Genomic DNA, 19370 nt, shown 5'->3' with positions numbered 1-19370 from the left:
CCTTCGGTGGCGTTTAGGCTCACTACCAGCCTTAAGAGAAGCAGAAAGCTTGGGAGCCATTACAGTAGGATTTACAGTACTGTAACAAAAAGTTCAACTTAAAAAAGTCGCACACAGCACAGATTCACACACTTAAGAACGTCTACTCAGCGATACGCGGTAACAGAGAGTGGACGATCCAGCTTCGCGAGAACTTAGATGCTGCGGGTAGGAGATGCGGGCAAAACACCAATCACAGGCTAGATAACAAAACTTGAGTTCTGATTCGTCATCTATCAGCGCTTGAACCAATCACAACCCGTCTTACAGTACTATGATGCGTAGGTTACCTACTCATAGAAGATGCCCCGCGCATACCGAACGTACGTAGATTAAGTAAATACCGTAATAATAAATAATGATAATAATACTGTACAGTAATAATAATAATAATAATGATAATAATAATAACAATAATAATTTTATTAACAACAACAACAATAATAATAATAATAACAATAATAATAATACAGCTTTACGTACACTATTTTACGCCTCTCTCTCTCTCTCTCTCTCTCTCTCTCTCTCTCTCTCTCTCTCTCTCTCTCTCGTACGCTTATTCGAAATGTGATTTTTGCAACAAAGAATATTATTGGATGCAGTACTACGTACGTATACATACAAAAGATTCATGGAAAAGAAGCACATCCATTACAGTACACCATTCTAATATGGTATGACTGCATCTGATTTGCGTTTCATGTTCGATTTAATTTTACTACGTACTGTATACAGTACTGAATTATCGTATGATCACATTCTCTTTTCGTGTTTTATTTCTTTCTGTGCTGAATTATATATCATATGTAATGCAATGAACAATCAGTAAGAACAGATATTACTAATTACAGTATTAAAGGAATTACAGGTAACAAAATATCGTATTTGGTTGTCTTCAGATTTCGCGGTATTTTCGAATTTTCCGGAAAATCCGCGATATGTATATATATATGGGTTATGGGAAAACCCCGCGAAGTGGTGAATCCGCGATTGTCGAACCGCGAAGTAGCGAGGGTTCACTGTACATAGACTGTATATAACGTTACGTAGTGTATTATATTACGTATTACTGTAGCCATGGGTCCCAAGAATGTTGCCGAAGGAAAGAAGACGACGACGATGCTCTCGATGGAGACGAAACTTGAAATCGTTAAAAAGTACAAGTCTGGCATGCGTTCAAGTGCAATCGCCAAGGAGTATGGCCGGAATCCGTCTACGATAGGCACCATCCTGAAGCAGAAGGCGGCAATCAAAGCAGCAACACCTTCTAAGGGCGTCACTATTTTCTCCAACAAGAGAACGCACGTGCATGACGAGATGGAGAGGCTGCTTCTTGTGTGGATCAAGGACAAAGAGATCTCAGGAGACACCATCACTGAGACTACAATTTGCCAGAAGGCCTCCGCCATTTTCGGTGATCTCGTGCGTGCTCAGGCCGAAGAAGGAGCAGGAGAAGGAACATCCCAGCAGGAACCCCCAGAGTTCAAGGCTTCTCGTGGGTGGTTCGAGAAGTTCAAGAAAAGGACTGGCCTCCATTCAGTGGTACGGCATGGGGAGGCAGCCAGCTCGGACACGAAGGCCGCCGAAGCCTTTGTTAAAACGTTCGACGAGTTGACTCTGCAGGAAGGCTACAGTTCGCAGCAAGTTTTCAATTGCGACGAAACTGGGCTTTTCTGGAAGAAAATGCCTCGTCGGACGTTCATCACGGCGGAGGAGAAGAGGCTACCCGGACATAAGCCTATGAAGGACAGGCTTACCCTTGCTTTTTGTGCAAACGCCAGTGGGGACTGCAAGATAAAGCCCCTGCTGGTGTACCATTCAGAAAATCCCCGAGCCTTCAAAGCCCACAAAGTCATTAAGGAGAACCTTCCCGTGATGTGGAAGGCGAATGCAAAAGCCTGGGTAACGAGGCAACTGTTCATTGATTGGGAGAATGTCTGCTTCGGTCCGACTGTCCGAAAATATTTGGAAGAAAAGCGCCTCCCTATGAAATGTCTGCTGGTGTTGGACAATGCTCCAGCTCACCCTCCTGGCCTCGAGGAATATCTTCTGGCCGAGTATTCCTTCATAAAGGTCCTGTATCTACCGCATAACACCACCCCTCTCCTCCAGCCCATGGACCAGCAAGTTATTTCTAATTTTAAAATATTGTACACGAAGCATCTCTTCAAGAGATGTTTCCAAGTCACAGAGAGTACAAACCTCACTCAGCGTGAATTTTGGAAAGATCACTTCAACATCGTGATATGCCTCAAACTCATCGATCTCGCTTGGCAGGAAGTTTCGAGGCGTACCCTAAACTCATCTTGGAGGAAGCTGTGGCCTGATGCTGTCTCTGCACGAGACTTCGAGGGGTTCGGGAAGCCTGGAGGAGAAGCCGAGATCGTTGACGATCCTGAACCAATTCAGCAGTCTGAGGTGGCTGACATCGTACATCTTGGTACGTCCATGGGGCTGGAAGTTAGCGCGGAAGATATAGATGAACTTATCGAGGAGCACCACGAGGAGTTGACGATGGACGACTTGAAGGAGTTGGAGACGATGCAAGTGAGTGATTTTCAAGAGCAGCTCTCTAGCGGTGATGAGGAGGATGTTGCACCTTTGAAAACGGCAGACATCAAGGAAATTCTTGCATGTTTCCATAAAATGGCAGACTACGTCGAAAAGGAACATCCAGAAAAAGTTTATACCAACCGTGCGCTTCAACACTGCAATGACGTTTGCCTAACGCATTTTAGAAATGTGTTGAAAAGTAGGCAGAAACAAGCTTCAATGGATAGTTTCTTATTAAAGAGGCCAGCGGTATTAGTAGGCCAAGACGAAGGTGAAAGTGAAGAAAAGAAACAGAAAAGAGGAAGGGATGAAGAATTAGAAGGTGAAAGTAAAGAAAAGAAACAGAAAAAAGAAAGTGATGAAGAAGTAGAAGAGATTTAGAAAATAAGAAAAACGTAAAGTTATAAAAAAGCAAAAAAAAAAAAAATTCAATTTCAAGTTTTATGTTACCGTTAAGTGTTAAAGTAATTTTTTCTTTCATTTTATAGTTTTCCATACGTAATGTTAAGTGTTAATTATTTCTGCCATTTTTTTATTTCGTAAAGTTTAAGTGTTAATGTGTTAAGTGTGTAAATTACTGTACGTAGTCTGTCACTTGTTACGTTTTCTGCCTTATGCCATCCTCCTCTGCCGCGACTTCGCTATCGGACATCGTCTCAATCAAAAGGTAAGTTTCAACTTTTTTGTTACACTAATTAACTGTAACCTTTTTTTCAGAGTGTACAGGTATCAATCCTTAATTTAGGTGTACGTACAGGTAACAATACACCTTCACTGATCTAAATGCTTTACGTACATACAGTACCGTAACTTTTATACAGTAGTAAAGAAAACGGACCGTTTTCTTTGGGCTTGGGGGGGATAACTTGGCTATAACTACATTATTGAATAATCTCATAGTGGTTTCTGGAATGGATTAGGTTGTTTTTAACGGTTGTGTTAATTATTGAATGATAGAAATGGCTGCATTGCATGTTTATTACTACAGTTTAGCGTGTTTATGAAAGAAAAGGTGACTTTTTATAAGGCTTGGAACGGATTAGGCTATTTACATGTAAAACGCGACTCAGGATACGAAACCGCATCCTGAACGGATTAATTTCGTATCCTGAGGCATCACTGTATACATATACAGTATATATATATATATATATATATATATATATATATATATATATATATATATATATATATATATATATATATATATATATATATATATATATATATATATATATATATATATATATATATATATATTGTAAGTGTGTATATACATAGATGTATATATATATATATATATATATATATATATATATATATATATATATATATATATATATATATATATATATATATATATATATATATATATATATATATATATATATATAGAACAACATAAGTTATAAGTAAAAATTTAAAGGCAATCCAAAATAGGCTAGGAGGAAAAGCAGTAACAACCGGTGTCCATCCTAGCCAAAAGCAAAAGTAAAAGTGAGCTCAATCACAGGTGTGTGAGTGGGAGGGGTAGCGAGCTACCCCATACCCCCACTAACTAGCGGAATGGGTAGTTAACTGTCGCAAAATTTTAATAGCTCGTCCTTTCAGCTTCCCCGAAAGTAATACCCCTAATAAATAGCGTAGGTTTGTATTCCAGTTATGGAACACATATCGTATAAAGGGAGCTGTATTGTATCCAAGAAGTATTGTAAGCTACAAACCGAGCACTTTCTGTAAATGTTGACCTTTCAAAACAGGACAGCCAGGCTGCAGAAAACATAAGGTCTATACAACCTTGATCTCTATGGAACACAATTGTAGAATGTAACCTGTCAGGCATCCTCAGGCTTGGAATGTGGAGATAACAGTTCCTCCTTGTCCAATTCTAACTGAGAGAGGTGATTCACCTACACTAAATCTTCTCTCTGCATCTAGTGATACCTCTCAGGACAAAAATGACAAATTAGGAGATAGTGTATTTTTCCCTAACTAATACAAACCTGGTATAGTAATTATGTGGACTATCTTTCAGCATAGCTGGAAGGTAGCCATTAGACTTTAATTGTGAGGTGGCAACCTTGCCTAACCGCTTGTGCAGCTAGACTGGTGATGGCTGGGGGGTACCCAGCCGCCTCTATATATACTCTCACAGTAGTGAGACGTCACTTTTGATTGCAGGCAGGACTTCTGGGGGACAGGTGATGGCAGCCAATTTATAACTCCAGGTTTGTATTAGTTGAGGAAAAATAAAAATTATCTCTGAATTTGTCATTTGTTCCCCTAATAACAAACCTTCTGTTATTTATGAGGATGACTCACTCTAAGGTGGGTGGAAGTCCTATATCTGGCATGGACATTGACCTGGTTTAACCTTGTACAGTATATGACTGGTCTAGGGAAAACTTACACCTCGCTGAAATATAGAAAGTTAGTATACTAGCGGCCTGTGCAATACAGTGTAATAGAGGTTGTTTTGTATGAATGCCTTCTGAGTTTTTATAGGGAAACAAGATGTATTCCATTGCTCCCTCGCAAAAAGCAATGGGGACATGGACAATATAACAATTTTATAACTTATACTCAGCTACACAAGGGAAGTGATAATTACCTACAGAGGTTAAAGCCAGCTTGCAGAGGGACCCATGGTGCTGTACCCCAAGGGAGGGGAAGATGAAGAAAGGAAAGCCAGACATTCTTCTCACTCATCCCAATCTTAACCCAGGTAAACAATGCCCTCAAGCAACTGCTTACTTGTCCATCAAGGAGCCTGAGGTATCTTAAACCACTTTTCGAGCAGCGCCCACAGGACCGATAGTGAACGTATGAAGTCTCCTGTGGGTTACATCTTTTAAACAATGGGCTGTGAAGGTGGTCTGTTTCTTCCACAGGCCCGCTTGAAAAACTTGTAACACTGAGAAGTTGCGTTTGAATGCCAGCAAAGTACTGATTCCCCTGACACCATGGGCTCTAGGTCAACGAGCTTATGGAGGATCGGGAGCCAAGATTCTTTCAATTACTTGGGGAATCCATGAGGATACCTTGTTTTTGGTGATCCTCCTCTTTACTCTCCCTGAACTAACAAACAGAGGTGTTAGTCTGTGCTGTGTTGATGCAGTGCATTTAAGATAGTACAATATCTCAAACTCCTCACTGGGCATAGTAACAACTGATCTGGGTCATTGGTTACAGAACGAAGACTTTCAAGGATCTCAAGAAACGAACCACATTCAAAGGAGGAGGCCTAATCTCTGACTAGGGGCAAGTTATCTCATAACTCCGTATGAGTAAAGAAAGTTCCAATGAAGAAGAAATTTCTACTCCTTTCAGCTTAAAGGCTAGGCTTAAGGCTGAGTGATAGCTTTTCACCGCCCAGACCAAAAGGAGCTTTTCCTCCCGAAGGCATACAAGGAACTCCGCTATTACAGTAATGCCTCAGAACACATATTAATTCGTTCTAGAGTGGCTTTCATAAAGTTTTTTTTTAGTGTTGTGAATCACATTTCATATGCAAATTGCCTAATTTGTTCCAAACCCTACAAAACACCACATTAAATCTCACAATAAAGCTACACTATAACCACAATGAAATGCTATTCTGCAAAATACATTTGAACAATTCAATATACATAAATTAAATATTAATACCTATAAATTAACTACTGTAGTTATTACAACATAATGTAATAATAAATGGAAAATAATATAATACATACAGTACAATACTGTACATATACAGTACTAAATATACAGTTTCATGTGTACTGTACTATTATAGTTATCCCTATTATAGACTACAGCTACATTTTCTGTTGTCTGAACCCCTTTTCTTCAACTCTGTAATGGGTGACTATTTTATTCTCGGCCTGGCTGGCAAATCTCTTTTCTTAAAGTGAAACATTTTTTGTAAAGTAAGACATAAAAATATTCGCAGCTCAAAAATTTTGTAAGCAGAGTCTTTCGTGAAGAGAGGTATGACTGTACTGGAATAGTGGCATCGAGTGGAGAGATATTCCTTCCACGACACCAACCAAAGAATACTCTCCATTTTGCCTGGTAGATCGAGGCTGAGGACTTACGCAAGTATCAGGACATTCACTCCGCAACTTGTCATGAAAAGACCTTCTAAGAGAGGAGACGCTGGATAGTCTCCACTCATGAAGTCGAAGCGACTGCAAAGTCTTGTGGAAGATGTTCATGTGTGGTTGTTTGAGTAGATCTGGTAGTGGAGGGAGTTCTCTCAGTAGATCTACTAGAAGTTGCAGGAGGTCCGGAAACCACTCTGCATGATGCTATAGCGGAGCTACAAGGATCATCATTAGATCTTTGGACGCGCTGGTTTTGTTGAGCATTCTTCTCATCAGACAAAATGGGGGGAAAAGCGTACATGTCGATGTTGAATGCATCTTGCCATAAAGCCTAAGGGTCCAGGACTGGAGAACAGTATAGTGAAAGCTTGTTGTTCAGAGATGTTGCAAACTGGTCTGCAGTCGGGAAACCCAATAAAGTCAGGACTTTGTTGGCTATCTGACGAATCAAAGACCATTCGAAGCCTACTTTCTGAGTCGATTTGCTCAGATTCTCCGCGAGCACATTCCTCTTGCCGGGAATGAATCAAGATGACAGAGACACCGAATGTTCTTCTGATCATCTGAGGATCTTTACTGCAAGATGGCATAGCGGTTGCGAAAAAGTGCCGCCCTGTTTGTTTATGTAAGCCACTACTGTGGTGTTGTCGCTCATCAACACCACAGAGTGACCTGCCAGCAACTGTTGGAACTGATGAAGAGCTAGGTAAGCTGCTCTCATCTCTAGAAGAGTTATGTGATGGTACCTTTCTGACTCTGACCAAAGCCCGGAGGTCGTTTGGTACAGCAGGTGAGCCACTCACGCTTCTTTTGATGCATCTGTGAAGAGCATCAAATCCAGAGGGGGAATGAGAAGATTCTGGCCTCGCCGAAGGTTTTCATCTACCATCCACCAATTCAAATCCCTCACCTGATCCTGAGTTATGGGAACTCGGGTGTCCAATGGGTCGGAGTGTTGGTTCCACACGGACTTCAGCTGCCACTACAAGGATCTTATCCTGAGGCGGCCGTTTGGAACTAAGACGGATGAGAGAGGTTAGATGGCCTAACAGACTCAACCAACAAGAGGCCGGAAGAACTTCTTTCCTGAGGAAGGGAGCAGCCACTCCTTCAGCCTGTGTACTCTCTTGTCTGATGGGAAGACTTTTTCTTGGACAGTATCTATGATCATACTGAAGTATACCAGTCTTTGTGAAGGTTACAGTAATGTCTTCTCATGATTTATCAGAACCCCCAGGGTCGGCTCCGAGTCTGCTAGGATCAGCCAGTCGTCTAGATATCTGAAAAGACGAATGCCGTTCCTGTGAGCCCAAAATGACACTAGGGCAAACACTCTGTTGAATACTTGAGGAGCTGTCATGAGACCAAAGCATAGAACCTTGAAATGGTATGTCTTTTCCTCGTGTATGAATCTTAGATAGTTCCTTGAAGACGGATGGATTGGGATCTGGAAGTATGCGTCCTTCAGATCCAGCGTGCACATGAAGTCCCTTGGACGAACCACTTGGATGACAGTGTCTGCCGTCTCCTTTCAGAACCAAGTCTGTTCAACAAACTTGTTCAGAGGGGAGAGATTGATGACTGGTCTCCAACCTCCAGTCGCCTTTTTCACCAGAAAAATTTGTCTGTAGAAGCCTGGGGACCCGTCCTCAACCTCTTGGAGAGCGCCATTCTGCAGCATGGTCTGGACTTCCGCCCTAAGGGCCAGCTCCTTTGCTGATCCCTTCGCATAGAAGCTCAGATGCACTGGATCCCAAGTCAGAGGAGGGAGAGATTGAATAAACAGGATGCGATACCCTAGGCCGATCACTACGACCGTCCAGGAATCTGCCCCGTGGAGCTGCCACTTCTGCTAGTGGCGCTGTAGGCATCCTCCCACAGGTCGTAGGTGATGAGGAAGGCCATTCCTAATGGCAGTGACCATCTCAGCTACCTCCCTTTCCTCCCTTCTTTCCTCTGAAGGACATCGACCCTTTCTGGCCTTTGGATGAAAAGGGCTGCTTAAACACCTTAAAAAGTCTGGAGGACCTAGAAGTTGACTGAGAGAAAAGGAAGGTGCTTGCTGAGGCCGTGAAGACTGGGAAAGTCTAACATAGGTCTGCAATGTCATGGCCTTGTGGAGGAGAGAATCGTTCGACGATTTTCTCCACCTCTCAGCACCCCTCTCTATCTCTTCCAGAACGAAGAGAGATGAACCCTCGAGGGTGGAGTTCCTCAACCAAGAGACCTCCACCTTCGACACCTGTTTGTGAAACCTATGACGATACCCCTTCTCTTTAGAATGGTGTTTGCCCACAGGTTGACGACGTGGTGCAATAGAAACTCAAGAGCCCGGGTACCTGACAACAGGAAACACTCCATAGTCTTCCTGGCCGACTCCTTTGAAAGATCGTGGGAGCAAACCCTGAAGCCTAAGGATCCTAGCCATAGATTCAGCCATGAAGCAGCCTGCATGGCGTACTTCGCACCTCTATCTATGTTCCGGAGCTCAACTGCCGAGAGGGAGGCCTTCAGAGTGGAGAGGGTCCGAGTTGGTACACCCTTCGTTAGGGACTCTACCAAAGGGTCGATGGTCATGGTCGAATGTGGTCCCCTTCAATCTCATAATACTTCCTTTGTAAAACAAAAGTAAGTGGAAGGGACCGAGAGTAGGAACCTGCCCTCAAGGAACTAGAAGTTCCAGCTATCTGAGCGATAGTTTACCTTTTGGCGGCTGTCAAACCCTTGGAACAGGGCAGAGCTGCACTGGACCTGGAAGGCTTCTGGGTCTCAAATATCTCGTTGAGAACCATATCCTTCCCTTCCTGGATGGTGGAACCAGGAGTAGACCGCTTGTTGATGGCCCTCATACAGGCAAGGACCTGCCAAAAGGTATGCTTCAACTCACGTCTCTCCTGTCCAGAGCGATAGTTCGGAATGGCCGCCTTTGGAAGAATCTCGTCCTCAGAATCTAAGGGGTTGTCCACCTCCAGACTAACATCCAGAGTCTGGGGTAGGTCAAGGTCGTCAACTGAATCATTGGGAGGCCCCGCCACAGGGGACCATCTCTGTGTCCCAGCAATTCTACCTTTGCGGGCCGCAGCGTTCTTGAGTTTCATCTTGAGTGTCCTTCGATTCCTTACGCACAGGAAGTTCCTCCACGGTCTTAGGAGGGGATACTTGCGAGGTTTTCAAGGCACTTGACGAAGCCTTGGCAGCAGGAGCTGAAGGCTCCTCCTCTGGAAGAGGTACAGAAACCGGACGTTGGTCCGGAGGCACCACCTCAATTTCTTGAGGGTTGAAGGGATGGATCGTGATCTCCCATGTCCCTACTCGTCCTAGGACGGATCATGTCGGCGTGAGGTGATGTTACGTCTCTCATCCTCCTCTTCTGTCTCTTAGTGATGACCTCCTTTACCTTCAAGGGCATAAAGGGTAAGTTGGCCATATAAGAGTCAAATGAAATACGACCTTCAGCACGCGATGAGGGTGGAGGTGATCTACGCATTTTGTCTGCCGTCGACTTAATTCTAGGGTCCAGACTCCCAACTGACGAACTCAACGAGGGTTTCAGGGGATCCTAGAGGTTGCCTTGACTGGAACAGTCGGAGGTTGTGACGGTGGAGGAGCCTCGTTCAGAGTCTTCAGGAGGGTGGGGATGAATGTATTCACCAACGGAGGAAGCTGATCCTCTAGGTAAACCCGTGCTGATGGACTGCGCGTATGCCTACCTCTACCTCAAGGCGAAGAACGTCTAAACCTTGATCGCGAACGCGCGGTTCGGGATCATGAACAAGATGTTTGTGAACGGGAGCATCTAGCTCTCGTTCGATAATGGCATGAATGTTGCGAATGCCTATTTCCCGAACGTAAACGTCGTTCTCGTGAATGGTACTCTCGCGAGTGAGAACACCACCCTTGTGAAAGGGAGCGTCGTCCTCGCGAGTGCGAGCGCCGTTCTCTTGATCTAGATCGCAAAGATCTAGAACGAGAGCATCTGGACCTAGGTCTAGACTGCTCGTTGCAATATGTAATGGTTTGTGTCAAAGAAAGCTTTATGGTTTGTATTGTATGAAAAAACACTTTTATTTGACATATTTTTTTATAGCCCCCCCCCCCTGAAGAAGTGCCTTAATCTGTTATTATTTCTTTTAACAGGCACTGACAGTTCAAAGTTGAAGAATGAAAACTGGATAAACCAGTGGACAAGGAAAAGACATGTCCACTACTGTTGAGGGTCTTTCTGTCTTCTGGAAGTCATAGTAATATCAATGAATATCGTAGAGGCAATGTTCCTGCTAATGAACTGCATATATATACTTTGATGGATGCTACCTTGAATGATATCTGTTCGTTGGTCCAGAAAGTGAATTCACATGCCAAGAGGAGAGGGACTGTGTTCAAGTTTAGTCTGGTCATTCCAGAACTATCAAAACTGCTTCCAAGAATGAGAGATTTAGGCACTATTGTTGTTGGTCAGAAAAGTTTCAATGACAACAAAACCTTATCACAGTGTAGGTTTACAATTGGAGATTTTCTAGACATTGCTATCATAAGCCCACAGAGACCTGCACAGCGTCGTATGCAGCCATACTATTCAGAAGCTAAGAATTTTTAAGTAACTTTGCAGCCTAATGGTAGACTGGATATTGATAAGGACAGTATTGCTTTAGGAAAAACTATTGCAGTACAGTATTTTCAGTTTTACATTTTCTTTCTAGATGGCTGATTTGATATTAATTATTCAGGTTTATTACTGGTCATTACAGATGTCATAAAACCATAGTGTTGCGGGGTTCTCCTTTAAGCTTAATGTAGGCGTAGTGTTGTTTGTTAAGATAGTTGGACCACGCAGGCAATACACACAGTTGTGTTTATGATGTACTAAAACATGTAGATGTTTGTAGCATAGCGTTTGGAACTTCTCTAGAATGATAAAGGTTTTTTGTTCCATTTACAAATAAATATTTTTCTTGTTTTTATGAAGACAGCATTTCATTCCAGTTCCTTTCACATTTTTGTCCCCTTCTCAGCCACTGGTTTTTTTTTTCCTTGGCATCATTGTCTTTTTTTTTACTGAACCTGAAAACGACTTCTCTGAAAAAATATAATGGCATTACATTTTTTAGCTGGGTCCCCTTGCCCAGTATAAATCAAGGGGTGGTGCCCAGTGCTCCGTTCTCTTAACCTGTTATTCAGATTTTTGGTGTTCCACCGTTTTACCTTTTTGTGTAGTGAATGTTGGGGTGTTGTCGGCATTCAGACACTAAGCAGTTTGGGTGCTACCTCTGGCCACAGTCCGCAAACCACTACATCGTGATCGTGTAGAGAGTGATCGCAAGACTCGTCCTCGTGAAGGGGAACACCTTCGAAGAGAGCGTTGAGTCCTGCGGTCTTGTGAACAAGAGGCTCTAAAGAGTGAGCGCCTTCTAAAAGAAAAGCGCTCGGATCATGATGACCTACGATTTGTAAGATCTTCGGATCGTCATGAACTGCGATCAGGGGAAGTGTCCAGAAGGTAGAGCTGATGGCGATGCTCGTCCTTTAGCACTGCTGGTGGTAGGAGCACTGGTCCCCGGAAGATCTACACCTGCAACCTGCGTTTTCCTGCGGGGAGAAACAAAGGGTTGAAGGTTAGGGGATGACGAGGTCCCAGGAGGGAATGAGGGTTCGTCGTCAGCAGGGGGCTGTTGTTGAGGCGAATGCGAGCGATCACCTCGTCCACGCTTGGAAGGGCCAGAAGGTGAAAGATGGACCTCGCACAGTTCCAGAGCATGAGATGTCGATGGCTCTGGAGAAGGGTCCTTCCTGGCACCACGCTGAAGAAGGCGCAGCAACTCCTCCTTTGAAGGGGGTCCCGAAATCCCTAAGGACGATCACACCAGCAGCAAATCTGAAAGGGAGAATGGCTCGCCAGCGGCTGGAGGAGAAGTTGCTCCTCTAGGGAAAGCAACAACCCCCCCAGTACCCCGGGGTTGCCAAGGAGTTAGTCGGTCTGCGTTCCTACTCGATCATCCCTTGGAAGAGCGCAAGCAAGAAGGAGCTTTAGAAAGAAATTTGGGGGTGAGTGAAGAAGAAGACCGCGCTTTCCTCGTCCCTGAGGGAGAAAGACCGTGCTTCGTCGTCTTCTTCCTGTGCCGCCCAAATTTCTCCCATTGGGAGACAGGCCACTCCCTACACTCTGCGCTGGGCGAACCCTGCTCGCAGCAATGCTCTCTGGAAGAAGAACACAAGGAGCGCGGGTCGGTCTCCAACGAAGATATGAAAGTACCGCACGCGGCACCCTGGCTACCTGGACACATTCGCATAAAGGCGATCACAGAGAGAACACGCACACCTGAAAAAGAGAAAGCAAAATCAAAAAGCCCAATGACAGGCATGGAGAGAGAGGACACATCCAATCTCTACCGAGCCAAAAGAAGTGATGTCTCTCACTTCTGTGAGAGCATATATAGAGGCAGCTGGGTAACCCCCAGCCACCCCAAGCCTACCCGCTCAAGCAGTTAGGCAGGGTTGCCACCTCGCAATTAAAATCTAACGGCTACCTCCCAGCTACGCTGAAAGATAATCCACATAACGGAAGGTTTGTTGGTATAGGAGCAAAAGTACACTAAGGCCTGGGTTCCTCAAGTCACACAGGTAATGATTCTACTTTACCTAACATCTTCCTTTTTATTGAGCACTATTTTTCTTCCAAGTTTGAACAGCCCTTCAAGTTAGGCTTAATATAAAGCACCTGAACCCATAGAGGTTATTGAGCACTTCAGTTAATCTTCAATTAATTGTTGTGAAGAATGAAGAAATAAGATGAATAAATACTTTATCAAATACAGTATATAAAAATAAAATAAAAACTTCTTAATATTTACAGCAACTGCATAGTAAATATTAAGAGCTTATGTTACAAAAGACAAGCAATATTTATTAATGAAATATAATGGAATGATCTGGAGAAGTGTGTATCACCCATTCATCTAGCTAGAAGAGGTGGAATCATTCATTTTTAATTTCTGATATTTTTGCTGATACAGTAGTCTCATAACAGATAGAACAACTTATGATTGATGGGTTTGTGTAAAAACACTACAAATACATGCCACAACATTATTACAATTTGTGAAGTAATGGTTATTTCTATAGCAAAAGACAAAACCTTATATAAAGTAGAAAACATATATCAGGTGTAAGTACATTAATGAATAGAAAAATCTAATTTCCTAAAATTAACAAATCACTCACTTGGGTTTGACATAAGGTGTTCTTCTATTTATTTTATCCTGTCTTATAAGAAGAGCCTTTTGCCTGTTTTGCTCTATTCTGGCTTTCTGTGCAGGACTTAAGGGGACTTCTTTTTTCATATCTTCAGTTTTTTCCTCTTTCTTCTCTGGAGTTTTCTGACCATCACTTTCTGATCTGCAGACCTTACTGGCTGATGGTTCATCATCTTCAGAGCCAGAACTATCAAATAAACTCCTCTTCCTACTTTCAGTAGCTGACATTTTTCATTTAAATGCTGCCCAATTGACTGTAAAAAAAAAATGCAATTGTACAAAAAGCATAGTAGGCCTACAGCATTATTTTGGTAGCAGAAACTATAAATAGTCTTTTAAATTGCTAAAAAAAATAGTTTATCTAAATTTTACCCATACTGTATGCTAAATAAAACAACAAAAACAATATCACAAATTTATTAAGTAAGTTGTATTTCTCCTAACTATACAAATCAAGTCCTGTAGTAGGAGTATGATTTCAGCAAAGTTAGAACAGCTGTTAATGTTTAATGAGGTGGTTGTAGGCATTGGCAGCTGGCGGGCAAGACCCACCCACCAGACAGTCAGCAAAGCAGGAAGTTTAACTTAAAGGATTCAGGTTTGTATAGTTATGAAAAATACAAATTACTTTAAAAATTTGTGATTTTTTTTCCTACATGAATAAAAACCATCATCTTTTAAAAGGAGACTTACCCTCAGGAGGGAGGAAATCCCTAGAACCAAAACTGGCAAGTTCACTTTCACAAAGCTGAAGTGATGATTCCTGCCAACCTCCAAACAACCTAGGCATGAAGATGTCACAGGTGTTAGGCTGGTTCCTACCAGGTGACTGGTAGACCGTCATAGAAGAACCTTTATAAGTATAAAGGATATGTTGTCTGGATGTATGGTCACTCTTGCATACATTTTGCCTGTCCCCCCCCCCCTTTATCTGGAAGGATGGGGGATACCTCTTAACCAAACTTATCTATACAGAAAAATTACTCAATTATGAGGCTTACCTGCATCTGGCATTCAGTCCAGCATATACCTGTAATGGCATGGTGTAGCAAGGAATGGGAAGAAACAAGAAGGAAAAGATCAGTCAATCTTTCCTCTCACTCTAGACTTATGTCGCGATCGTTATCTTGAATGAAATGCTTCTTGTCCCGTGAGGGGTCTAGGTTTGCTACACAACCTGTTAAGCAGCTACTGTGGGACCAAGAGTAAAGGACCTTTGGATGTGAGTAAAGTCCGACTAGTAGCGAGCAGTGAAATTTGTCTGTCGTTTAGAGACTTCTGCCTTTATGACCAGAGGACAGACTCCACTGACATGTTTCAAAATCTAGAGTACATCCAATACCCCTGACCTTGTGTGCTCAATTATCCTGCTCAAGACCAGGATGGTCATTCCGTCCCCTCACAGGTTACAGGATAAGCAAATCTGATCATTTCATAAAGCCAGAAAGAAATTCTGCAATTGGATATCTTCGTTACCACTCCAGTGCTGATTAAGCCTCTGGTAAACTCTTCAGGTAGTGCACTAGTGCATTCACAAGACAGAGATGGAGGAGGACAAATCTGGAGTCGTGAATAGCTGGATTGTAGGAATTGACCATGATCTCTGAAACAAAGGTATGACTTGTAACATAGGAAATTCCATGAAGCTTGCCTAATCACTTTGCTAGAGCTTAGGCTTAGGCTAGTAAGAAGGCTGGTCAGCTCCCTATCTGATACCCATGTCAAACGCTGGTACGGGGCCTGTTTGGGAGACCTGAGTACAGTACTCAATTGATGCCCCATTCAGGTTGCTTGCAGTTCCATATACGCCTTTCCTAGGTGTATATTAGGACTGAGTAACCTGCTTCTCAAAAGTCTGCTATGAATGTGGATGTCATGAGATTCTGGTCATAAAATTTGTGATAGGCATAACAACATTTATTTGTGTTCCATCTATCAAAATCTATCTTCAATTGTCTTCTTAGGATTATGGCTAAGATATAAGATGATGATGATAGAAAGGCCTCTTTTATGATGGTTGCTGATTTCAATGCTTACCATAGGGAGTGGTTATTACCTCCACCAACGAGGTTGGGAGGAGGTTATATTTTTGCCCCTGTTTGTCTGTTTGCCCGATAGTGTGTTTGTTTGTGAACAACTTCCTGGCCAGATTTTTACTCAAAGATTAGTGAAACTTTGTGATTAATTGTCGAAATGCAGAAGGTCAAAGGTTAAAGTCAAGGTTGAGCAAAAGGTAAACTGAATTAACCCTGACCTTCATCCCAAGTTTGCACATGGTTGTCACACAGACTTCAAATATGCCTACGGTCTAAATTGATTCTGTGAAACGCAAGCTGGTTTCGAGAGATAAGCTGCCATGGTGGAGGTCTGCACTCAGTGCTTTTTTAGTTAAATTCTGTTTTAACTACAGATCAGCAAGGCTTCAGAGCATTAGACTTTGCCTCTGAATTAGACTGTGATGAAATCATAAGTGAAGCTACTCATAGGTCAGGTATATATATATACAGACTCCCTGGTGTTATAACAAGTAAGGTTCGTTCTCTATTTCGGATATCTGGTAATGTTTTGATTTCTTTAGTAATCAACACTGAGCAACCTGTCCCTAATATGAAAAATTTGTAGGTAATTTGTATTTTTCCTAACTATACAAACCTTAGCTATTTAATAGGGGTTATTACTTTCGGCGTAGCTGAAATGACGAGCCATTAGAATTTTAACGAGGGTTTACTACCCCACAGCTAGTTAGCGGAGGGTAGGGAGGGTAGCTTGCTAACCCCCCCTCACACACACCTGTGCTTGAGCTCACTTTGCTTAGAGGTAGGACTTCAAGGGGGATAGGGCTGGCGGGTAAGTTTGATTAAATAGCTAAGGTTGTATAGTTAGGAAAAATACAAATTACCTACGAATTTGTCATTTGTTCCGTAACTGACATACAAACCACGCTATTTAATAGGGGTGACTCACCCGTTAGGAAGGATGGAAAGTCCCAGCCAGTACTGGCTTTTGGCTTTGCCCGGGGACTCAGTATCTGAGTGTGTCAGCACTCAACAATAAGGAGTCCCTGCACCTCGCTAGAACCTTGCTACGCAAGGGCTGTGGCCTACGTAAGCTGTGTGTGAAGGTATGAAATGTGACTCGTCCTAGGAAGTTGACCTGTAGTCCTTTAGATGGAAACTTTAGGCTAGGACTCTCCCAATACCACCTCTTCAGGGTATGGGGACGTGACAGTATTAGCTGGTGAGCAACGGTAGTCTGAGATTCAGGAGCGTTGCGAACAGACCCCCTAGTTGGAGGACCTCGTAAAGTTGGGACTTTGTTGGCTACATGGCGATCCAAAGTCCATTCAATATACCTTATCTGAGATGCTGGCACAGATTGTCGGCGAGCACGTTCTTCTAGTCTGGAATGAAGCGGGCTGATAGTGGTACCGAATGGACTTTGGCCAATCTTAAGTGTTTATACTATTAGATGGGAAGAGGCTACAAGCAAGTTCCTTCTTGCTAGTCGATGTGTCTCTCTATGTGGTGTGTCGTCCATCACTGAGTGGTCTGTTAGGAACTGATGAGGCTGCTGAAGGACTGGAAAGTTGGCCTTCATCTCTTAAGAGATTTAAGTGAAGGTACCTTCGGGCTCTGTCCAGAGGGCTGAGATCGTGTGGTGCAGCCCTATGGCCCCTCCTTTCTTCTTTTTTCCCGACTCAAGTCTCTTGGAATGAAAGTCGTTCTCGTTTCGAGAAGGTTTTGTGGAGATTGGTGTCTAGAATCATTCCCAGATACACCAGTCTCCTGGGAGGGAAGTAGGGAAGACTTCCGTAGGTTTACCCTGATCACTGGATCTTGGTAAAAAGACTTCAGAAGTTTCAGTGTTAATGCAAGGTTGCCATTGAGTTTGCTAAGGTCAGTCAGTCGTCCCGAGAGAGAGGAGACAGAAGCCGATCCTGTGAGACCAGGATGGGTGTAGTGGAAAGACCGAAGCACAGTGCCTTGAACTGGTGTTTCTTGTTTGTTAGACTGAATCTTCCAACCTTCCTAGATGGATGGTTTCCACCTGGGAGTAAGTGTCCTTTAGGTCCAGTGTGCAAATGAAGACCTGGGGTCTTAGCCCTTGTTCGAACTCCAACATGGTGTGGACATCAACCCAAAGGGACAGCTCCTTGCTGATCCTTTTGCATGGAAGATTGTCGACGCTGGAGTCTTGACTCGTGTCGTAAAGGATCAGGCGCGATACCCAGTATAAGAATTCTTCTCTGAGAGAATTTCTTTAACTAACAGAAGGAAGGCAACGCTTAGCCTTACCATGCGCCCTGATGGGATTGATGCTATTCCTTAAAATAGAATCAATATGGCGAATGTTAATCAATGGTTAACCGTTGGGTATTGTGGTTACTGTGCAGTTGGAGAGTGCTCGCAAGTAGTTCTCTGTCAGCAAGCCGTTGATGAGTTTTGTCGAACGTTTGCCGATCACTTTAGTGTGATGGCGAACGGCCAGTAGCGAGAAGTATGTTGTATACCATCTGTTCTAGGAACTACAGGAAGCGGTTGACTAGTAAGTTCGAGTCACGAACTGCTGGCAAATTGCCGATGACCGATGAACCGGTGGTCTGTGAGCCGATGGTGAGTTCGAGATCAGCAAGCTGATTATAGTCCCCCCTGGTTGGTCAGAGATGAGCAAGCTGAAGATGGGCTGGTCAGAGATCAGCGAGTTGAATTCAATGATCGAAGAAAGATGAGCTGGTCTGTCAAGGAAAAAGAAACTTCAGAAGAGACAGGGACCAAGGATTCCCCATTTTGATTCCCCTTGTAGGATGGAATCTTTGGGATCTTGAATCCTTCTGTGAAGCCTTATTCCTCTTTTCCCGGTGGCAATGTTTATGTTTGCGACGAGGAATGGGGCAATGGTGACCTGTCCAAAAAGTTTTATTCCTTTTTACTGAAAATTGCGCGAGTGTGTAGGAGAATACTGGAGCGATTGCACACAGGATGATGCTGGTGCTTACTATCTGCCTGTAGAGCAGGCAAGCGCTGGTTCTTAGGCAAAAGCTGGTGCATTGGATCTGCGAGCCTTGATTCTTTGGCAAGAGCTGGCCCATTGGATCCGGGACCGTAACTGCACAGGAGGGCGCAGGAAACTGAGGAAGAGCGCTGGCGCGCAGTAAGACACTGTGTAGTTTTGTGCATTCTCCCTAGGATGCACCGAAGCGTGTGACTGGTTGCGCAAGGGTGGGTGCATTGGCGCGTGCGTGAGAGTACTACGTGGAGACTGTTGGCGCGCGCGTGCGGAAGACCATCGGCGTCAGCGCGCAGAAAACCGTCGGCGCGCACGGAAGGCTGCGTGCGCGCACTCAAGATTCTTGGAACACGCAAGTGCAAAGGCCGTCGAGGCGCGCACGTGCGAAGGCCGTCAGGTTGCGCACGCGCGTAAGGCTGTCGGCGCGCGTGGG

General features: G+C 43.6%; 1 protein-coding gene across 2 annotated transcripts in view; it reads right to left on the bottom strand.

Moving 5' to 3' along the window:
• Xpac (DNA repair protein complementing XP-A cells homolog Xpac) overlaps nucleotides 1-19370 on the bottom strand; it is a 117039-nt gene that overhangs the window by 80694 nt on the left and 16975 nt on the right. For both annotated transcript variants that reach the window (XM_068389639.1, XM_068389647.1), the window contains exon 2: nucleotides 13899-14184. In XM_068389639.1, the coding sequence (XP_068245740.1) occupies nucleotides 13899-14158 (260 nt within the window). In that variant the 5' untranslated portion in view covers nucleotides 14159-14184. The remainder of the gene's footprint in view (nucleotides 1-13898; nucleotides 14185-19370) is intronic.

The sequence above is a fragment of the Palaemon carinicauda genome, chromosome 1, assembly GCF_036898095.1.
Source record: "Palaemon carinicauda isolate YSFRI2023 chromosome 1, ASM3689809v2, whole genome shotgun sequence".
Lineage (NCBI taxonomy): Eukaryota > Metazoa > Arthropoda > Malacostraca > Decapoda > Palaemonidae > Palaemon > Palaemon carinicauda.
The sequence above is the reverse complement of the archived record's forward strand: the minus strand, read 5'-3'. Positions and strand labels throughout refer to the sequence as shown.